General features: G+C 36.8%; 2 protein-coding genes across 5 annotated transcripts; both read left to right on the top strand.

The window, feature by feature from the left end:
- The first annotated feature begins 10,263 nt into the window (after positions 1–10,263).
- On the top strand, positions 10,264–19,842 carry LOC120284217. Of its 3 annotated transcripts, XM_039298312.2 has the most exons (4): positions 10,264–10,440; positions 11,730–12,099; positions 12,155–12,327; positions 13,102–13,797. In XM_039298312.2, exons 2-4 carry the CDS (start codon positions 11,735–11,737, stop codon positions 13,626–13,628), a joined length of 1,065 nt encoding a protein of 354 aa, XP_039154246.1. In that variant the 5' UTR covers positions 10,264–10,440; positions 11,730–11,734; the 3' UTR covers positions 13,629–13,797. The 3 variants fall into 3 exon arrangements, with proteins under 3 accessions (XP_039154246.1, XP_044779796.1, XP_044779795.1); XM_044923861.1 differs by lacking the exons at positions 10,264–10,440; positions 13,102–13,797 and adding an exon at positions 19,478–19,842 and having other exon boundaries at positions 11,644–12,099; XM_044923860.1 differs by lacking the exon at positions 10,264–10,440 and having other exon boundaries at positions 11,644–12,099.
- On the top strand, positions 18,551–22,087 carry LOC27206198. Of its 2 annotated transcripts, XM_016168977.3 has the most exons (4): positions 18,551–18,730; positions 20,020–20,389; positions 20,445–20,617; positions 21,392–22,087. In XM_016168977.3, the coding sequence occupies exons 2-4, from the start codon at positions 20,025–20,027 to the stop codon at positions 21,916–21,918; spliced, it is 1,065 nt and encodes a 354-aa protein (XP_016022832.1). In that variant the 5' UTR covers positions 18,551–18,730; positions 20,020–20,024; the 3' UTR covers positions 21,919–22,087. The 2 variants fall into 2 exon arrangements, with proteins under 2 accessions (XP_016022832.1, XP_039154243.2); XM_039298309.2 differs by lacking the exon at positions 18,551–18,730 and having other exon boundaries at positions 19,934–20,389.
- Positions 22,088–23,722: the final 1,635 nt, after the last annotated feature.

Genomic DNA, 23,722 nt, shown 5'->3' with positions numbered 1-23,722 from the left:
TTTCCTTTATAGTGGGGCAGAATATTAGATGGCTGTTCGGAATAAGGTAAAGTAGAATATGTTGTTTAAAAAAACTTGGCGAATAGATCGGCTATTGCCTGATTCGATGTTACCGTTGAGTTTTCAAAAAATAGCGAGGAAGGGTAAGAACTTGATTTTCGCTTAGTGTTAACGAAATTATAAAACTGTTTCGGATCCTGTGCGAACTGGAACTTACAACGGTTTAAATAATTCCTGTAGCACTGAACATTAAGCTCGGTAAAGTTTAACCGAGCGCTTACATATTTAGAAAGGATGGACTGAGAACCGGTATTTTTAAATTTTGTATAAAGTCTGGACTTGACATTTCTTAGGTGTGTCAACTCTTTATTAAGCCAAGGAAGTTTAGAGATTGACGGATAGTACATCGGCACACAACAGTCAAAAATGATTTAATTGTGGTATAAAAAATATTACAGGAGTAAAGATCGGACCAATTAAAGCCAGCTATAAAATTGTTTAGCCTCCGAAAATTTGCCTTGCGAAAACAGTGAATTCGCTTTGTTGATTTCACTGAATTTACTTTTAATACCGTACCTATGTCGATTGCCACCTCGATAGTAGGATGATATGGATCTTAAGGTTGAGTAAGAGGTGCTACCCTGGACAGAAACATACTTTCAGGACTTGTTACAATACATAGATCCAAGAGGGTTTCGAATATAATTAACTTACGACAACAATAAATAGAGAAAGCCGTCAATAAAGTCATGTTGTGCTAAAGGGAGAAGGATATTCGAATTTTCTTCTGGGGACCACGTTGTGCCAGGTATATTAAAATCACCTAGAACTACCAATTGGTCCCTGTCAGAAAGTTTATTCAAGATGGACTGTATAGCGGACAGATGATTCTGATATTCTGGGAATTCTGAAGATGGCGAAATATATGATCTGTCTGAAAAAGACAGCTTCACACATAAGAAATCGCCCAAAAGTAACTCCTCCGACGCGAGGGTAGATCTAACCGCAATTAAGACTCCACCTCCCCGTCTGGAGGGACGGTCAAACCTATATATAGTGTACATACCTGGGAAGACTTCGGAGTTAAGTATCTCCGGCTTTAACCAAGTCTCTGTGAGCACTATAATATGGGATGCAAATGAAAGACTATCACAGTACAGTTTGATAAATTTGCTACGCAAGCCTCTAACATTTTGATAGGAGATAGTAAGTTTTGTAGTTAGTTTTTTGAAGAGGAAGAAGATGAAGAGGCGGATGGTGCAGTGGTCTGGCCACGTGAGGGAAGTTTGATTCCCACGGGCACCTTTTTCTTATTTTTGATCTTAGCTTTTTAGCTTAGCTCTTTTACCACCATACTATCCGGCCAAAAATCACCCGAACATATGGTCGAAAAGAGCTCGTTTGCGAAAGTTATCTTGAAAGATGATATGTCCCTAGCGTAAGAGAAGTTAAATTTTTCCACTTTTATATTATCGGCTTTTGTTTTGTCTTGTATATAAGACAATACATCAGATGATGTTTGATCAGGGGAAAGCCGAGAAACGAAAATTTGTTTCTTTAGTGGAACCACCGCGAGCGGTTTTGGCCCTGCAGATTGTATTTCTGAAGTGCCAACTTGTGCCGGTAGTCCGGACTCAATGTTCTTTTTTAGCTGCCGATCTTAACAACATATGCGGATTTGCTGCGATTGACTGCTGATCAGTTGTGGAGTCCTGTTGATCATTTGCACGTGGTTGCTGGACCTTACGCAGCCTACCAACAACGGCTTTTTTGCGCTTTTATGATTCATCTAATAGCTCAAGGCCAAACTGTGAATTAAGAGCGGAAAGAATGTCATCGGCTCGACGAAAACTATCTCTAGCTATGCCAAAACTGTTGATCAGTTCTTTCAAGCCACCTTTAGTTTGGCGCATAAACAATTTCATCTCGTTCGCAACCACAATGCATGCAACACAACAGTAATTTAGATTTTGACCCTTTGCTAGGTCATGCACCATTCTATCACATAGCCAACAAATCATTTTTGGCTGCTCAGGTTTTATAACCTGTCAGCAATTTTTGTAAAAGCAGACAACATTTACTGTTTCCATATTTCCAATCAGACCGCTGTGCACGAAAACACAAAATCAAAACATTCAAGAGAGCTGTTAAAGAACCGCAAGGGAGCATCCTACACGCTGAGAAATTTTAGATTTTGTGTAGGAGAGCGAAAGAGTGAGAGCGAGAGAATAGGTGCACAGTGCAGTTTATTTGCATACGAAAACAACATCAAAAAAATACAAAGACAAAAAATGCAAAAGAGTTACTTTATTTGTTTAAACTACTGCACAAATCACAAAAAACTTTTTGGTAACTTTGTTATTTTAAGTAAAAATAATACTTGTTTTACCAGCTTACTAAATGGAAGGAAATCATTTGCACTAAAATACGAGAAAAAATATGAATATAGATATCATTCAAGAAAGTGCCATTCTAATAAATGCAAATAATATTGTATAAGATAGCACCAAAAGAATTAGCAACAACAATCTGCGAAGGCTTACACGCGCATCCGGCCTTGCACCTGCAGTAGCCAATAAAGATCAGCGTCTGGAGCACTTCTGGAGAACTTCCGTGGGAGCGGCGATGGCAGAGCCAGCAACGGATTTGGCACTGACGCTAGCAGAAGCAGCGACGGTGCTGGGGGGTATAAATACCACCAAATTTTGTACTTTAAATTTAGTTCCGATTTTTGTCAAAATAAAGACGTACCACCGGTCCTAATTACCTTTTTGTGAACATAAACAAACGTTTACTTTAACTGGCGCCCAACGTTAAAAGGGTCCTGCCGCGAAAGAAATCCTTCATCGTAACAAAAATCCAGTAAGTGCACCCCATTGGCTGCCCTAATTACGATACGCGAAAACGCAATCCAGTAAGAGCACCCCATAGGCTGCCCCGGTTCGCGAACGATAAAAACAACAAAAACAAACAAAAACAACAAATCTGTAAGAGCACCCAATTGGCTGCCAAGAACACCGTGGGACGGATCCTGCAAAGAAAGTACTCACTTACATCGGCCTGAAGGCTATCGCCGCAGACGACTGGACGGGAGTGTTACGAAGGTACCCCAGTAGCCCCCAGGATCAAAAAGGAAGAATACCAAATAACCGGTTCAGGATGTATTTTACACTGTAAGTTAAGCAAGTTAAGAGATAAGAATAAAAAAAACACAAGTGCAAAAATCTATAGGAGAAATAATCTAAAACTATAAAATATAAAACAAAAAGTAAAGGAAAAAATATTTGTAAAACACACAAAATTAAAATTAAAATCTAAAATTTTCTAAAAAAAATTTAAGGAACAAATATTTGAAACACACAAAATTTATAAGAACTAAAATTTTATTTTAAATATTTGAAAAACATTTAAAATCTATACGAGAAACACTGAGAAAATATTAAGAAAAAATATTTTATTAATAATCATGGCAAACACAAACAATCTAATTGGTCTGCCCTACTTAATAATAACACAGGCCCCGAAGTAAACCAAGCCCTTAACATAGCCAATATGAAGGAACAAATTCAGGAAATAACAGAGGAATTTTGAACCAAAAATCAGACACTGCACCACTACTTGATCAAGCAGTCCATATCAATAATGTTAATATGAGTGAATTAGAACGAGTCCCAGTAAAGTAGTAGTAAAGTTTTTAATGGAATTTTCTGGCCAAGCAGGAGAATTTAGCTCATGGAGAAAAAGCGTAGAGAATATTAAACATATATTCAACATTAGCAGGATCACCCAAATATTACGGAATTCTTAACGTTATCAGGAACAAAATTGTAGGCAACGCAGACTCAGTCCTGGAGTCTTACAACACCCCACTAAATTGGACAGCTATGGAAACATTTCGAATGTTTGACAGCACACTATGCGGATAAACGCAAGGAAATCAAAGAACAGCAGATTTCTACCAGCAAGTTTATACCCACCTATCCCATATTTTGAACAAAATTACTTGCATGGAAATGGGAAAAGAATCAATAGATCTGTTTGCCAAATCCTACAGAGACAAGGCACTTGGCGCATTCGTCAGAGGCCTGAACGGCGACTTGCCCAGACTGTTGGGAACCAAAGAGCCCGCAGATCTCCCATCAGCACTTCAGCTATGCGAGAAGTTGGAAAACCAAAAATTTAGGACGAATTACGCAAATAATAGCCAAACCCATTTAAGAAAATTCGAAGGCCCTGGTAGAGGACCATCCCTACCAAGAAAACCCGTACAACAATTCTCAAACGCAGGTCGACAACCATTCATTCCACACTTGGCTTATGTTCCACAGACCCCTAGAATAACTCATTATGTACCACAGCAACAATATGAAGGGAATTATCAACAACACTATGGCAACCTACCAACACAGCCACCAAGACTATCGGCCACAAAGCCACAACCTAGGCCAGAGCCTATGGACATAGATAGAAGTATGCAGACAAAACAAGTTAACTACATAAACAGACCCAGATTTGGACAGCAGAAAAACAGAGAAATTTTCATATCTTCGTTACCCTACTCTTCGTTACCCTACTTCCCATGTAAAGCAGGTAATGGAGAGATGATCAACATTCTGATATACACTGGATCCAACAAAAATTACTTCCAACCAAGATTAGCTAAGAAACCAATCAAAAACAACCAACCCTTTTTCGTTAACTCTATGGGCGGAAAAATTCTTATAACACACCATACAATCGCCAATCCTTTCGACCTAAAAAATACTTTTTTGCGCGAAGTAAAAGCCCAAATTAATATGCAAAAGGGGTATATTTCAATACAGAATACGAGAGCCCATTATACTCAAGACACTACCTGTACCCAGAGGCTCTTAGACCAGAATTAGAAAAACAAATACAAGAGCTACTCGCAAACGACATAATTAGACCCTCACGATCTCCATACAATTCCCCAATATGGATTGTCCCAAAAAAAATAGACGCATCAGGACAGAGAATGCACAGAATGGTAATTGACTATAGGAAATTGAACATGGTTACCATTCCAGACAGATACCCCATACCGGACATTAACAACGTACTTGCACAACTAGGACAGAATAAGTTTTTCTCAGTCATTAACCTCAAAAGCGGCTTTCATCAAATTCCAATAAGAAAATCCGATATCGAAAAAACGGCATTCTCAGTTAACCAGGGAAAATACGAGTTTACCAGACTACCGTTTGGCCTCAAAAACGCTACTTCAATTTTTCAACGGACGCTGGACGATATCCTTAGAGAACATATAGGAATAAGGTGTTTCGTATACATCAATGACATCATCATCTTTAGTTAAAATGAGGAAAACCATCTAAAAGACATCAAGATAATATTTAATATTCTAGAAGAAGCAAATATGCGAATTAAGCTTGACAAATGTGAATTCTTCAAAAAAGAAGTGGAATTCTTAGGGTTTTTAGTGGCCGATACTGGAATAAAAAAGAATCCTGAAAAAGTCAGGACTATCGAAGAATTTCCCGAGCCAAAGACCCTCAAAGATCTTCGTTCCTTTTTAGGACTCTCAGGGTTTTACCGTCGCTTTATCAAAGATTATACGAAACTTGCAAAGCCCCTTACAGCCCTTTTAAGAGGGGAAGAGGGCCGAGGCCATATTTCAAAAAATGCCTCAAACAGAACGCTAATCTACCTGGACGAAAACGCTAGGGAAGCATTCAATAAACTAAAACAAACACTAGCTTCCGAAGGAGTCATGCTGGCTTATCCAGATTATAGTAAAGAATTCCAATTGACCACCGATGCCTCCGATTATGCCATAGGAGCCGTATTAGCTCTGGAGGACAAAACAATAATGTTTATTTCTAGGACCTTAAGTAAGGCAGAAGAAAGTTACGCACCGAACAAAAAAGAAATACTGGCCATAATTTGGACAATACAAACTCTTCGAAATTTTTTGTATGGTCCAACCAAAATAGAGATATTCACAGATCACGAGTCTCTCACACACCCAACCAATCCAAAAAGCCGTAACGATGATGAAATGAAAAGATGGAAAGCAATTTTAGAAGAATACACCCACGAAATTTTGCACAAACCTGGCAAGGCAAACGTGGTTGCAGATGCATTGAGTAGACCTCCCTTGCAAACGCATGGAGAACTAAATGCTATGACAGAAACCGTGCACAGTAGTTTCAGCTCTCCCGAAAAACTAATACCCATGGCAGAAGAACCAATAAATGTTGAAAAAATGACGGTAAGAATGAATAAAAGGCGAAGCCCTCGCAGCAGCGAGACAGTTAGATTCAAACACCCGAATTGAACTCATTAAGTGTACGCACAAGTATATAGTGTGAACAGCATTTATTATCAACTACGTGAAATAACAATTCAAGATTAAATTCAGAAATTTTTACAGTGGACAGAATTTGCAAATTACTCTTGACAACATTGTCGCCTATGCCTCTCAAAACTACAAGATTATGGCGTCTCTTGCCGGCAAGCTTTACGCCAATAGTCTCTTTTATTAACGAGCATTCGGAACCAGAATCAAAGAAAAATGGAAACTTCTCACCAAACTATATTGCTGTCCCGTTCTGCTGAATTACCGCACACGTGTCGACTCTCCTCTCTATGGTTATATTCGCTGTTGCTGTTCGCGCACGCCGATGCAATATGTCCAACGTTGCCACATTTGAAACACGTAACTGTAGATCTGCCGCTGCTATCGCCTGGTCTCGTCTCGTTTCTCTCGTTCCTTTCTTCTGCTCTTCTCTTTCGGCACTCCATTGCCTTGTGTCCGAGCTTACCACAACTATGGCATCTAATCGCTGTTTGCATTTTGTGCCTCTTCTTTTCGGGACCTTGCTCGATTCCAGCGAATTCGGCATTTCTGACGAACGAGTGGGCTCTGAGTTGTTCTTGTAGCTCCGCTCGTGTCTTTACGATCGTTGTGAAAACCAAATGCTGAAGTCTGGGGTCGATTTACGATATATGTGCCAAGACCGCAATCTCTTCGTGCGTCATTTCCTTCCACTTGGTCAGTAAAGTTGTAACCAAACGGCTGGAGTACACCGAAAGGCATTCATGTTGATTTGGGCCTCCATTCAGCATGTTCAGCAACACTGCAGCCGTTGTCTCGTTGCCTTCATAGCGTTCCAAGAACAATTCCTTGAACTGCAGCCACTGCTTTTCGTTATTATTAATATTAACCGTTTTGCACTATGCAGCTGCGTCGACGTCAGCAGCTTCGGGGTTGAATGTCGGTAGAGTCGCGGAAACAGCACGTGCGCCAGGCACCGACGCTTTTAATAATTCAGCTATCACTTTTTTTTGCCTTTCGACTATCGCGCGTAAACTTTGTTCCGAATTGTTTTGTAGGTGTGGTGATCCCACTTCTGATGTTGGAGATGTATTTTCGTTAGCGTCTTTCATATTTTATGATTTATTTCACGGTCACGCAGCGAGTCGCAATGGTCACTTCTGTTCTTCTTGGAGGCCAATTCGAACTGTCTTTCATCTTCCTGTTTCTTCTTCCTCCTCACCTCCCATTGCGGCACGCTCAGCAGGGATTTTTGCTTTCCTTCCCCACAGCGCTCTCATACAGAAACTCTCATAAACGCGCTCTCTCAATATAGCGCTCTCTCTCTCTTCTCATTCCTTTTCATCATAATTTATTTCCATAGCGAATACACAGAAAGACTTGTAATTAACATTAAATCTTATAAACCAAGTATATTCCCGACATGTGTATAATAAAATTTAATAGTTTTAATTATAATAGTCAGGGCGTGAATTATTAATTTTAATTTTTTTCATCATATTGCCAAAATTCCAAATATGTAAATTCGTTTCTTCGATCAGAATTGATTTCGTCCCGAAAATCGTCTTCTAGCACAACACGCACATATATACGCGTTCTCGACTCTTGTTTTTACTCACACAAGCAAGCAAATTCTATTTTTAGATTTCTTACGCTCTTTTGTTGTTGTAAGCACGCTCAACTTCTTGATCTTAATCATTAATGTATGCAACGAAAAGATATCTGTACAAACAAGACCACCACACCCAACGCCATGAGCTAGAGCCGGCCTCTAAAGCGTACACCAGCAAGTACAGGTACTCTTGTCTTCCATCCCTTTATTTCGTTACACGTTACACCTTCCATCTCTGCTAAGTCCCAATTCTGTTAATTTTTCTCGAACCTCTGCAACTGGCAGTGCCTAAATCTTGCCTGTTCATTTTCAAACTTAACTATAGTTCTAGAAAATACCTTTAGAATATTATATTAAATATCCAGGTAATGTAAGGTATCAAACATAACAGTTTAAATCAAAAATGCCACTTGGCCAATGAAATAATACAGTTTAACTCCAAGAAATGTTAATTTAAAATACTGCAACTCTTAACACTACTTAAAATTGAACTTCCGTTAACATGGTATCATTCAGTTCTGTCTTCTTTTTGTGGCGTCTTTCGCTGGCAATCGCCTACCGCCACTCGTTAAGTTTGCTGCCAGTTGCCAATTTTGCAACTATCTGAGTGTCTCGCCAACTCACACATACAAATTCGGTCTCGCTGTCTCACCAATACTTCTCCCTATATGACGAGTTCGTTTTTTTCCAGATCTTTCTTTTTTCCAGCTACTCGGCGTCACCAATACTTCTGCAGATATATTTGTAGCTCGTTCTTCTCCTTCTCTTTCCCTACACAGCGCGTTACCAATACTGCTCTACCTTGGCCTTCTCTATCTTAGCTGCCACTTTGCATATCCAAGCGCCACCTCTTCAGATCCTCTTGTAGACTAGTGACAACATTCCCAACATTCTTGTAGATCGCTACCGCATTGTTATCGCTCCGCTTCCTTTACTTGCTTTTACTAGCCACTTGAAGTTCTCTGCTGATGCACAACTTCTGCTATCCGCCATCCACCAAAACTGATTAACGCCGTGCACCTTGTCCAGTTGACTACGTCCACAATCCTGTCTCTAGATTTTTGACGTCCACCACAAAGTCGTTACGCTGCTCTCCGATTTGGTACTCTCGCTGATCAATCGCCTTCTAGGTTGCTCACATCAATTCTCTTAGAGTCGGTTTCTCTGTCATTCCATCACGTTGCAGCAAGACAATTTCACAATATCATGCAATTCGCAAATTTGCCTTCTCGATCCCACACAAATCGTTTTCTTTGCAAATTTTGCACCAGAGTTTTATAATTTCTTTAATTACTGCCAACACCACTGCATAGCACAAAGGCTTACATACTTTTTACACACAACCTTGTTTGATGACTGATTTTTGCAAATAACCTGGTTGAGCCCCAAAATTGTGGCCCAAGGTTCCGTTTAATGGCATAAAACTCCTACGGCGACGTTGTGTTATTATAATTGTTTAATATATTATTATTAACATTTAGCATAACGTGTGGTTAGACTTTAAAGAGTTTACAACAATGTGTGGTTCATGTGTTACGCTTGAGATCTCGGCACCGACTGCCCATTAATTTTATTCATCTCTCTCTCTCTCTCTTATGCTCTCTTGTGGCGTTATTAGAACCGAAGACCACTCCGCGTCTCACGGCCTATTTGCTCTTCGAGCTTGGTTCCGATTCCTACATATGTACATAAATATCCTTCATATAGCTGTAAACGCTTCCTTCTGCCTGTTTAATACTTTTCAACGGATCTATGTAGTATGTTTTGATATTTTTCATATTATTTTAATATAATAAATTTCTATGGATTTGCACAAAACGTAAGAGTCGGTGTGACGATTAGACATAGACATAGTGCACGATAAAATTTTAGCTTTTGTTATTTCTAGCTTATTAGTTTAAAGATCTTGACTCACATGACTAGATCGAGTCTGTAATGATTCTTATCAAACTAATATACCAATTCTGTCCTTATCTTTGCCAATATGAACATTCATAAAACATTAAGGACAATTATTTGCCAAGTAAACATCACATCAAACTAAAAATCGTAATGTCGGCTTAATGTGTGTAATGTCTTCAAAAAGTTTAATCCAGATCAGTTAAACAATTTTTGAACAATTAAAAACAAATTTTAAATACTGGTCTCCCATAAAATATATAGCAGAAGAAAAAACATTGTATATAAAAAGGGAAAAAGAGGGAATCCGCTCCTTGCAGTGACTTAAAACTCAAAATTAAGTCAACATATGTTTTAAGATCTGAGTGACTTTTAAAACGAGCCTTATTATTAATACTGTATGTATAGGTACATCTCAAGTAAGTGAGAGCTGTTAAATATACAATTTATATATATACACGTAGTCGCGAATTGAGCAGAGCCAGTTCAAGCTCACCCCATTTTATGGAATAGAAAATAACAAAAAGTAGCACAAATTTTAGTTTAAGCCTAACGAACCGTGTTAACATGAAGTATACAAACAAACATTATTTAGCTTAACAACGACCTTCACGTAAGTCATTCTTTAATGATAAATATCGAAAAAAGTACCTAGTAAAGAATAAACAATATTATAAACAAATATATATATAAAATCCACCAATATTTAACTTTTACCAATTTGAGATGAACGTTGATGAACGATAAAAGTTAAAAACGATGCATTCTGGTGTTAAACGAAAACCTTTCTTAGTTTGAATTTGAATTAAGTGAAGACATATTCTGTAATGAGAGACCCCAAATAAAGGATTAACTCAAAATACACCGGCTTAAAATGCAACGGCTTTCAATTCTCTAAAAATTTAGATATGTTTAGCAGTTTATCACTAAATTAGCGCGTCTAATTTCTTTTTAGCAATCCCACTAGCCTCGACAGAAGTATCTGATAGTGGAGGAGCTGAACTATAGCGTTCTCTCTTGTTTATGTTGTAGATCACGTAGAGAATGCTTTGACTTAATAGTTTTATTGGTGATTAACAAATCCAAAGTAGTTACGGAGGATCCCTGAGAAAAGTATCCCATTTACAGTATAAAAGCTTAAATATTGCAAAGCTCCAAATAGAACTTGTTAAATAAAATTGGCAACTGTCGGGCTTCGTGATTAAACTAAATATTTTACAACGGACGAAGCTATTCTATTCTCCTAGATCAGCTTTGACTAAGTCTGTTAAGCACCATTCAAATCTGTACTCTATGAAAACTCTTCTCCTCGGAAGGCATACCTACTTTTAATGAGTTATATTTTTATGTCTTTTTCCAGGAAGTTGGAAACGGCTTGGGTTACATATCCATAAGTCTACATAAATAGCTTTAAAAACATTCTTCCATTTACCCTAAATTTTCACGTTTGTCTGTGCCACTTCCACAGATTCTTTTATATTTTGAATTCTTTGAGTAATTTTACTCTCCAGAATCCATAATCTAAGTTACTTAATATCCCGTAAAAGCACCAAACATAACATAAAAAAACTGTTGTTTTACGAAAGGTACAAACACGAATTCATACTGACCATCCATTTTTTGAGAAACGCCTTTCTGAAAAGAAGATCATTACATTTATAGGCATAACGTAAATCTTATTTATTTCTGCAGATTTAAATACGCAATTTTTTAGAAGCTACTTATAAGATATTACCATTATTACTTAATTAATAATTATAATTAAAATTATAATAATTATAATTATATTACTTACTCATGAACTCGTTATTATTTGATAATAATCGTAGACTATAAAAAAATTTATATGATAATTCAGCTTTGTTTATATTTAAATGAATATTTTGAATTCCCGACTTAAAGCATTTATGCCGGGAACGAACATGGTATTTGCAGTGAAGTGGTACTTTGCCTTCTTTTTTGCTGCTTCAATTTTTGTAATGTCGTGTAGTGGCCATGGCAGACTGGTCGAACCACCCAGTAGAGCATCAGCTTGGCGTTTTGGATTTCAGACACCACCAGACTATAATGACCATGAACTATACTGCGGAGGGCTTAGCCGGCAATGGCAAAGAAACGGCGGTAAATGTGGAGAATGTGGAGACGCGTGGGATGTTCCGGAACCACGACCCCACGAATATGGTGGCCACTGGGGAAAAGGCTTAATTGTGCGGAGCTATTTGCCTGGATCTCAAATGACGATTCGTGTAGAATTGACAGCTAGTCATATGGGGTAACTAATTTTTTTGTGTTGCTTAAAATCAGTATATACATATTTATATTTCCAGATATTTTGAGTTTCGAATATGCCCAAATCCAAATGCTAAGCAGTCATGCTTGGATAAAAATGTATTGTCAATTCTTAATGGATCTCCTTCTCAGCCAAATAAATCAGATCTAGATAACCGATTTTATCCTCGGAACGGAAGTTGCATATATGAAATTTTGGCACAGTTACCAGGTGAATATATTTTAACACTAGATCAGAATCTTACTTTGGTAGAAAAACCTGCAATTATAATCTGTCTAAGTAGATTTTACCATAAAATAAAGAATATCAATATTATATGAAATAAATTTTATCTATATAAATTAATTCATATTCAAATATAAACATGGCATATAAAGTAACATATTCTTTATATTAAAATAAAAAACAAGAGAGATTGCTATAGTCGAGTTCCCGGACTATCAGATACCCGTTACTCAGCTAGTGGGAATGCTAACGCAAATTCATAACTTTTCTGATTTGATATCAAAAGGTGAAAGGAGGGGCGTGGGCACAGTGTTTTTGGTATACCGATACAGTTGGCAAGACAAACAATAAAACGAAGAAAAATCTATACATTTTTAGTTCTGGGCGGTTCTGGGCGGCTTGTGGGCGTTAGAGTGGGCGTGGCAGTATGGATCAACAAACTTGCGTTGCGTCTATGTCTCTAGAATCTGTGTGCCTAATATAAACCTTCTGGCCTTTAAAGTTCGTGAGATCAAGGCGTTCATACAAACGGACGAACAGAAGGATATGGTCAGATCGACTGGACTATTGCTCCTGATCAATAATATATACGCTTCCTTCTGTCTGTTACATACTTTTACACGAATCTAGTATACCCTTTCACTCCACGAGTAACGGGTATAACAAAGGAGACTGCTATAGTCGACAGCAAGATATTTAAACGTAATTCTTAAAAAATGTGTTAATATAATCAAATTAACTATTTCAATAACATTGCAGATTTTACATGTGAACACTGTGTTCTGCAATGGCGTTATGTTGCAGGCAATAATTGGGGTATGTGTAGCAATGGTATAGGAGCTATTGGATGTGGTCCACAAGAAGAATTTCGTTCGTGCTCTGATATTGCCTTAACTACAGAATATTTGCACCCATATCTAGGTCCTATTAGCGCACCACCTACAAAATCTAATGGAATGCCTGCGAACACGACACATAATTCTGTTAATACACAAAGTGACAAATTAAAGTATATTTTCATCATTTTACTGCTGTCAATACTAATATTAGTTTGCCTTGTTGTTATACGTTTGAAATTCCACAATCACAACAGCTTTTGTATTCAACAATTTGTTAATAATCTTAAAAAATATTTATTTTGGAATTCATTTCAAAACAATAATTTTATATGTGATGTATTTACCCTTGGCAATGATAAATTAGGTAGCCGACCCAGTCCACTTCCACGAAATAAGAGATTAAATAATGAAGTAAAAAATGTAGTAATAGAAACAAGCACAGTATAAATACCTGTAAGTTGTAATTATTTTTGCACGTTTTTAAACACATTAATAAAATAGTTTACAATTAGTTTATGTTAAGAATGGTTATATATATCATGTGATTAAGTAAATATTTATTACAAATTGTTATTTTATATTAAGCTGTGCACTATAAAAAACCAAATTCAACGTGTCCTCATAAGTTTTGTATTTTACGCACTCAAAGGATCGATCTACGGTTTTATACGACGGGTAAGTTAATTGTTTTAAATATCATACTAGAACAAAAAGCCTTTTAATTAAAAGAATCAATGGGGCCGAATGAACCCTTTCTTGGGGTGAAGTCAAGTGGGTAGAATAGTACCACCACATACTTTCCCAAATACTGGGACAGCGACAGCTTCACAATATCCTTATTAACTACGGTGGGGACTGCCCTGGTGTACTGCAGCTGATGGTCGGCTTGGCAGCTCCAACAAGTGCCGCGGACAGCAGTAGGATAGATAAGTACTTGGCCATGACTGGGACGAAATTTGAACAGTAACGGACGACACATCGTGCGGCCCACCATAGCATCCTTGGTCTTATTGGATTTGGGTTGTCGGCGAAGATCCGAATGCACAAGCTTTCTGAGTTTACCACTGCTAGTTGCTTTACTTTGTCTTACAAATAAATGACCTGCCTTCAGGGTCAGCAAATCTGTCGAATTCTCAGTAATAAGCAGATCGCTCTGGAGTTGATGCACGTAAGCACATAGAACACATAAAACATAACATTCTACGCCTGCTTTCCAAAGGCCTATATGGCCCAAATAGTGAAGGCGCTACACTCTCTTGGAAACAAAACTACTTAAACTAAAAAACCTTTTCTAAGAGCTTGTTGAGCTAATAAGATTTTTAATAGCTGGCTTTAAAGAACCGCAAAAAAATGCCACGAATTGATATTAGTCTTGTAAATTTCATTTTTAAAAAATTGCTGGCTATTTTTTCATAATTTTATTAGTCTTGTAAGTTTCTATCGGTTTGCCAACAACTTTTTGCCAAGACTAATCTAACGCATTTAGCCGCCCAAAACCGCCACGTCCACACTTTTGAAAACTGTTTAGATTTTCCATCGTTTTATTTTTCATTCATATTCACGCCCCTCCTTTCACCTACAAAACGACCAAACCGGTCACGTCCACACCTTTGAAAATTTTTTAAGTATCTGTCGATATCCCAGATATATTATGAAATTTCGAATTCACACTAACGGATATGTGATAGGCGGGTAACTCGACTATAACATTCTCTAAAAATAAATTAAAATAAGGATCCACTAGGATATATTCCAAACACTTTCACTCTTTCCCGAAATAAGCTTTGATTTTTTAAAGAATACAAAAAAAAAACAATCTATAATGTCTGCTCTCAACACAAAAGCTGTCAGGTAATAATAGTCATAAGCTGTTATAGTTGTTCCAAGGCACAAAATATCCGCTGGTAATTGCCTGCATAAAAGGCATGACCCGCAGCATTCGGGAAGTGATCAAAAGGACTTCATCAGGACTTAATCAGTTGTCGATTGTAGCAAATCCTTAAATGTTGCTATGATCGGCAGATACAAAATTTTTAAAGCAATCCGATAAATTCGTTGTGATAGTCGCAGCACAAACTTTTCTTTCCATTATTTTTCGCCACACGTACGATAGGTGAAGTGTACTCCGAAGAAGTGTGCTTAATAATCTTTGGGTCAAGCCACTCTTGAACCAAAGACACTAGAATAACAAGATGCATAACGCCATACGAATTTTTGGCACACGATATTTTCGCCGTAGCTTTAGAGGTGGCTCCAGGCTCTCTCGAATTTTTGTTCGAGAGCGAGAGAGCGGAGTGAACAGCTCATTTCTACGTAGACAACTGTATGTGTGCACACGTATGGTCATGCATTGTAAATTTGACAAAATATGCCCTTCACCTTAGAAGTTCTTAGACTTTAAATCTATATTATTTTTCATCAATTGGCACCATGCGAAAAATTCTTGTTTTGCATTGCCTTAACGTTATTATTATTTAAGTATAGCTTAGAAATAGTAATAACCGAATCTATGTACATAATATACCAAAATAAATTTCACAAATGACTTTATATTAGAATGTTTGTCATTAGAGTATTCAGCTTGCGACGTGAGAAAAATAAATAAGGCAAGGATTGTTGAGTGCTTGTGTCCGCACTTCGTGCCTCAAGATATGACTTGTGCAACAAACTGTTTTCATATTTTTATTTATTTTATAAATGTTTATTACTTAAATTTTTAAGACTTCGGAAAACTAAAGGCACATTCTGATCTTTTTTTTAATATTTGTAAAATACACATTAAAGTTTTTTAAATATTTTAAAAAATAATAAAAAAACAAATGTGTCTAAAAAAATGTATTGTGGACAAGTGGACAAATAAATGTATATAATATGTATATATTACACATAATTAATTATCAACATAAATATAAATATGTAAAGGGTAGCTAATTCGAGCGGCGATCTTAACAAACGAATTTAAAAAACTTTAAAATTATAATAGTCAGGGCGTGAATTATTATACACACGTATACGCGTTCTCGTCTCTTGTTTTTACTCACACAAGCAAGCAAATTCTATTTTTAGATTTCTTACGCTCTTTTGTTGTTGTAAGCACGCTCAACTTCTTGATCTTAATCATTAATGTATGCAACGAAAAGATATCTGTACAAACAAGACCACCACACCCAACGCCATGAGCTAGAGCCGGCCTCTAAAGCGTACACCAGCAAGTACAGGTACTCTTGTCTTCCATCCCTTTATTTCGTTACACGTTACACCTTCCATCTCTGCTAAGTCCCAATTCTGTTAATTTTTCTCGAACCTCTGCAACTGGCAGTGCCTAAATCTTGCCTGTTCATTTTCAAACTTAACTATAGTTCTAGAAAATACCTTTAGAATATTATATTAAATATCCAGGTAATGTAAGGTATCAAACATAACAGTTTAAATCAAAAATGCCACTTGGCCAATGAAATAATACAGTTTAACTCCAAGAAATGTTAATTTAAAATACTGCAACTCTTAACACTACTTAAAATTGAACTTCCGTTAACATGGTATCATTCAGTTCTGTCTTCTTTTTGTGGCGTCTTTCGCTGGCAATCGCCTACCGCCACTCGTTAAGTTTGCTGCCAGTTGCCAATTTTGCAACTATCTGAGTGTCTCGCCAACTCACACATACAAATTCGGTCTCGCTGTCTCACCAATACTTCTCCCTATATGACGAGTTCGTTTTTTTCCAGATCTTTCTTTTTTCCAGCTACTCGGCGTCACCAATACTTCTGCAGATATATTTGTAGCTCGTTCTTCTCCTTCTCTTTCCCTACACAGCGCGTTACCAATACTGCTCTACCTTGGCCTTCTCTATCTTAGCTGCCACTTTGCATATCCAAGCGCCACCTCTTCAGATCCTCTTGTAGACTAGTGACAACATTCCCAACATTCTTGTAGATCGCTACCGCATTGTTATCGCTCCGCTTCCTTTACTTGCTTTTACTAGCCACTTGAAGTTCTCTGCTGATGCACAACTTCTGCTATCCGCCATCCACCAAAACTGATTAACGCCGTGCACCTTGTCCAGTTGACTACGTCCACAATCCTGTCTCTAGATTTTTGACGTCCACCACAAAGTCGTTACGCTGCTCTCCGATTTGGTACTCTCGCTGATCAATCGCCTTCTAGGTTGCTCACATCAATTCTCTTAGAGTCGGTTTCTCTGTCATTCCATCACGTTGCAGCAAGACAATTTCACAATATCATGCAATTCGCAAATTTGCCTTCTCGATCCCACACAAATCGTTTTCTTTGCAAATTTTGCACCAGAGTTTTATAATTTCTTTAATTACTGCCAACACCACTGCATAGCACAAAGGCTTACATACTTTTTACACACAACCTTGTTTGATGACTGATTTTTGCAAATAACCTGGTTGAGCCCCAAAATTGTGGCCCAAGGTTCCGTTTAATGGCATAAAACTCCTACGGCGACGTTGTGTTATTATAATTGTTTAATATATTATTATTAACATTTAGCATAACGTGTGGTTAGACTTTAAAGAGTTTACAACAATGTGTGGTTCATGTGTTACGCTTGAGATCTCGGCACCGACTGCCCATTAATTTTATTCATCTCTCTCTCTCTCTCTTATGCTCTCTTGTGGCGTTATTAGAACCGAAGACCACTCCGCGTCTCACGGCCTATTTGCTCTTCGAGCTTGGTTCCGATTCCTACATATGTACATAAATATCCTTCATATAGCTGTAAACGCTTCCTTCTGCCTGTTTAATACTTTTCAACGGATCTATGTAGTATGTTTTGATATTTTTCATATTATTTTAATATAATAAATTTCTATGGATTTGCACAAAACGTAAGAGTCGGTGTGACGATTAGACATAGACATAGTGCACGATAAAATTTTAGCTTTTGTTATTTCTAGCTTATTAGTTTAAAGATCTTGACTCACATGACTAGATCGAGTCTGTAATGATTCTTATCAAACTAATATACCAATTCTGTCCTTATCTTTGCCAATATGAACATTCATAAAACATTAAGGACAATTATTTGCCAAGTAAACATCACATCAAACTAAAAATCGTAATGTCGGCTTAATGTGTGTAATGTCTTCAAAAAGTTTAATCCAGATCAGTTAAACAATTTTTGAACAATTAAAAACAAATTTTAAATACTGGTCTCCCATAAAATATATAGCAGAAGAAAAAACATTGTATATAAAAAGGGAAAAAGAGGGAATCCGCTCCTTGCAGTGACTTAAAACTCAAAATTAAGTCAACATATGTTTTAAGATCTGAGTGACTTTTAAAACGAGCCTTATTATTAATACTGTATGTATAGGTACATCTCAAGTAAGTGAGAGCTGTTAAATATACAATAATTTATATATATACACGTAGTCGCGAATTGAGCAGAGCCAGTTCAAGCTCACCCCATTTTATGGAATAGAAAATAACAAAAAGTAGCACAAATTTTAGTTTAAGCCTAACGAACCGTGTTAACATGAAGTATACAAACAAACATTATTTAGCTTAACAACGACCTTCACGTAAGTCATTCTTTAATGATAAATATCGAAAAAAGTACCTAGTAAAGAATAAACAATATTATAAACAAATATATATATAAAATCCACCAATATTTAACTTTTACCAATTTGAGATGAACGTTGATGAACGATAAAAGTTAAAAACGATGCATTCTGGTGTTAAACGAAAACCTTTCTTAGTTTGAATTTGAATTAAGTGAAGACATATTCTGTAATGAGAGACCCCAAATAAAGGATTAACTCAAAATACACCGGCTTAAAATGCAACGGCTTTCAATTCTCTAAAAATTTAGATATGTTTAGCAGTTTATCACTAAATTAGCGCGTCTAATTTCTTTTTAGCAATCCCACTAGCCTCGACAGAAGTATCTGATAGTGGAGGAGCTGAACTATAGCGTTCTCTCTTGTTTATGTTGTAGATCACGTAGAGAATGCTTTGACTTAATAGTTTTATTGGTGATTAACAAATCCAAAGTAGTTACGGAGGATCCCTGAGAAAAGTATCCCATTTACAGTATAAAAGCTTAAATATTGCAAAGCTCCAAATAGAACTTGTTAAATAAAATTGGCAACTGTCGGGCTTCGTGATTAAACTAAATATTTTACAACGGACGAAGCTATTCTATTCTCCTAGATCAGCTTTGACTAAGTCTGTTAAGCACCATTCAAATCTGTACTCTATGAAAACTCTTCTCCTCGGAAGGCATACCTACTTTTAATGAGTTATATTTTTATGTCTTTTTCCAGGAAGTTGGAAACGGCTTGGGTTACATATCCATAAGTCTACATAAATAGCTTTAAAAACATTCTTCCATTTACCCTAAATTTTCACGTTTGTCTGTGCCACTTCCACAGATTCTTTTATATTTTGAATTCTTTGAGTAATTTTACTCTCCAGAATCCATAATCTAAGTTACTTAATATCCCGTAAAAGCACCAAACATAACATAAAAAAACTGTTGTTTTACGAAAGGTACAAACACGAATTCATACTGACCATCCATTTTTTGAGAAACGCCTTTCTGAAAAGAAGATCATTACATTTATAGGCATAACGTAAATCTTATTTATTTCTGCAGATTTAAATACGCAATTTTTTAGAAGCTACTTATAAGATATTACCATTATTACTTAATTAATAATTATAATTAAAATTATAATAATTATAATTATATTACTTACTCATGAACTCGTTATTATTTGATAATAATCGTAGACTATAAAAAAATTTATATGATAATTCAGCTTTGTTTATATTTAAATGAATATTTTGAATTCCCGACTTAAAGCATTTATGCCGGGAACGAACATGGTATTTGCAGTGAAGTGGTACTTTGCCTTCTTTTTTGCTGCTTCAATTTTTGTAATGTCGTGTAGTGGCCATGGCAGACTGGTCGAACCACCCAGTAGAGCATCAGCTTGGCGTTTTGGATTTCAGACACCACCAGACTATAATGACCATGAACTATACTGCGGAGGGCTTAGCCGGCAATGGCAAAGAAACGGCGGTAAATGTGGAGAATGTGGAGACGCGTGGGATGTTCCGGAACCACGACCCCACGAATATGGTGGCCACTGGGGAAAAGGCTTAATTGTGCGGAGCTATTTGCCTGGATCTCAAATGACGATTCGTGTAGAATTGACAGCTAGTCATATGGGGTAACTAATTTTTTTGTGTTGCTTAAAATCAGTATATACATATTTATATTTCCAGATATTTTGAGTTTCGAATATGCCCAAATCCAAATGCTAAGCAGTCATGCTTGGATAAAAATGTATTGTCAATTCTTAATGGATCTCCTTCTCAGCCAAATAAATCAGATCTAGATAACCGATTTTATCCTCGGAACGGAAGTTGCATATATGAAATTTTGGCACAGTTACCAGGTGAATATATTTTAACACTAGATCAGAATCTTACTTTGGTAGAAAAACCTGCAATTATAATCTGTCTAAGTAGATTTTACCATAAAATAAAGAATATCAATATTATATGAAATAAATTTTATCTATATAAATTAATTCATATTCAAATATAAACATGGCATATAAAGTAACATATTCTTTATATTAAAATAAAAAACAAGAGAGATTGCTATAGTCGAGTTCCCGGACTATCAGATACCCGTTACTCAGCTAGTGGGAATGCTAACGCAAATTCATAACTTTTCTGATTTGATATCAAAAGGTGAAAGGAGGGGCGTGGGCACAGTGTTTTTGGTATACCGATACAGTTGGCAAGACAAACAATAAAACGAAGAAAAATCTATACATTTTTAGTTCTGGGCGGTTCTGGGCGGCTTGTGGGCGTTAGAGTGGGCGTGGCAGTATGGATCAACAAACTTGCGTTGCGTCTATGTCTCTAGAATCTGTGTGCCTAATATAAACCTTCTGGCCTTTAAAGTTCGTGAGATCAAGGCGTTCATACAAACGGACGAACAGAAGGATATGGTCAGATCGACTGGACTATTGCTCCTGATCAATAATATATACGCTTCCTTCTGTCTGTTACATACTTTTACACGAATCTAGTATACCCTTTCACTCCACGAGTAACGGGTATAACAAAGGAGACTGCTATAGTCGACAGCAAGATATTTAAACGTAATTCTTAAAAAATGTGTTAATATAATCAAATTAACTATTTCAATAACATTGCAGATTTTACATGTGAACACTGTGTTCTGCAATGGCGTTATGTTGCAGGCAATAATTGGGGTATGTGTAGCAATGGTATAGGAGCTATTGGATGTGGTCCACAAGAAGAATTTCGTTCGTGCTCTGATATTGCCTTAACTACAGAATATTTGCACCCATATCTAGGTCCTATTAGCGCACCACCTACAAAATCTAATGGAATGCCTGCGAACACGACACATAATTCTGTTAATACACAAAGTGACAAATTAAAGTATATTTTCATCATTTTACTGCTGTCAATACTAATATTAGTTTGCCTTGTTGTTATACGTTTGAAATTCCACAATCACAACAGCTTTTGTATTCAACAATTTGTTAATAATCTTAAAAAATATTTATTTTGGAATTCATTTCAAAACAATAATTTTATATGTGATGTATTTACCCTTGGCAATGATAAATTAGGTAGCCGACCCAGTCCACTTCCACGAAATAAGAGATTAAATAATGAAGTAAAAAATGTAGTAATAGAAACAAGCACAGTATAAATACCTGTAAGTTGTAATTATTTTTGCACGTTTTTAAACACATTAATAAAATAGTTTACAATTAGTTTATGTTAAGAATGGTTATATATATCATGTGATTAAGTAAATATTTATTACAAATTGTTATTTTATATTAAGCTGTGCACTATAAAAAACCAAATTCAACGTGTCCTCATAAGTTTTGTATTTTACGCACTCAAAGGATCGATCTACGGTTTTATACGACGGGTAAGTTAATTGTTTTAAATATCATACTAGAACAAAAAGCCTTTTAATTAAAAGAATCAATGGGGCCGAATGAACCCTTTCTTGGGGTGAAGTCAAGTGGGTAGAAGAGTACCACCACATACTTTCCCAAATACTGGGACAGCGACAGCTTCACAATATCCTTATTAACTACGGTGGGGACTGCCCTGGTGTACTGCAGCTGATGGTCGGCTTGGCAGCTCCAACAAGTGCCGCGGACAGCAGTAGGATAGATAAGTACTTGGCCATGACTGGGACGAAATTTGAACAGTAACGGACGACACATCGTGCGGCCCACCATAGCATCCTTGGTCTTATTGGATTTGGGTTGTCGGCGAAGATCCGAATGCACAAGCTTTCTGAGTTTACCACTGCTAGTTGCTTTACTTTGTCTTACAAATAAATGACCTGCCTTCAGGGTCAGCAAATCTGTCGAATTCTCAGTAATAAGCAGATCGCTCTGGAGTTGATGCACGTAAGCACATAGAACACATAAAACATAACATTCTACGCCTGCTTTCCAAAGGCCTATATGGCCCAAATAGTGAAGGCGCTACACTCTCTTGGAAACAAAACTACTTAAACTAAAAAACCTTTTCTAAGAGCTTGTTGAGCTAATAAGATTTTTAATAGCTGGCTTTAAAGAACCGCAAAAAAATGCCACGAATTGATATTAGTCTTGTAAATTTCATTTTTAAAAAATTGCTGGCTATTTTTTCATAATTTTATTAGTCTTGTAAGTTTCTATCGGTTTGCCAACAACTTTTTGCCAAGACTAATCTAACGCATTTAGCCGCCCAAAACCGCCACGTCCACACTTTTGAAAACTGTTTAGATTTTCCATCGTTTTATTTTTCATTCATATTCACGCCCCTCCTTTCACCTACAAAACGACCAAACCGGTCACGTCCACACCTTTGAAAATTTTTTAAGTATCTGTCGATATCCCAGATATATTATGAAATTTCGAATTCACACTAACGGATATGTGATAGGCGGGTAACTCGACTATAGCATTCTCTAAAAATAAATTAAAATAAGGATCCACTAGGATATATTCCAAACACTTTCACTCTTTCCCGAAATAAGCTTTGATTTTTTAAAGAATACAAAAAAAAACAATCTATAATGTCTGCTCTCAACACAAAAGCTGTCAGGTAATAATAGTCATAAGCTGTTATAGTTGTTCCAAGGCACAAAATATCCGCTGGTAATTGCCTGCATAAAAGGCATGACCCGCAGCATTCGGGAAGTGATCAAAAGGACTTCATCAGGACTTAATCAGTTGTCGATTGTAGCAAATCCTTAAATGTTGCTATGATCGGCAGATACAAAATTTTTAAAGCAATCCGACAAATTGGTTGTGATAGTCGCAGCACAAACTTTTCTTTCCATTATTTTTCGCCACACGTACGATAGGTGAAGTGTACTCCGAAGAAGTGTGCTTAATAATCTTTGGGTCAAGCCACTCTTGAACCAAAGACACTAGAATAACAAGATGCGTAACGCCATACGAATTTTTGGCACACGATATTTTCGCCGTGGCTTTAGAGGTGGC

Source organism: Drosophila simulans, unplaced genomic scaffold (genome assembly GCF_016746395.2).
Source record: "Drosophila simulans strain w501 unplaced genomic scaffold, Prin_Dsim_3.1 Segkk87_quiver_pilon, whole genome shotgun sequence".
Lineage (NCBI taxonomy): Eukaryota > Metazoa > Arthropoda > Insecta > Diptera > Drosophilidae > Drosophila > Drosophila simulans.
The sequence above is the reverse complement of the archived record's forward strand: the minus strand, read 5'-3'. Positions and strand labels throughout refer to the sequence as shown.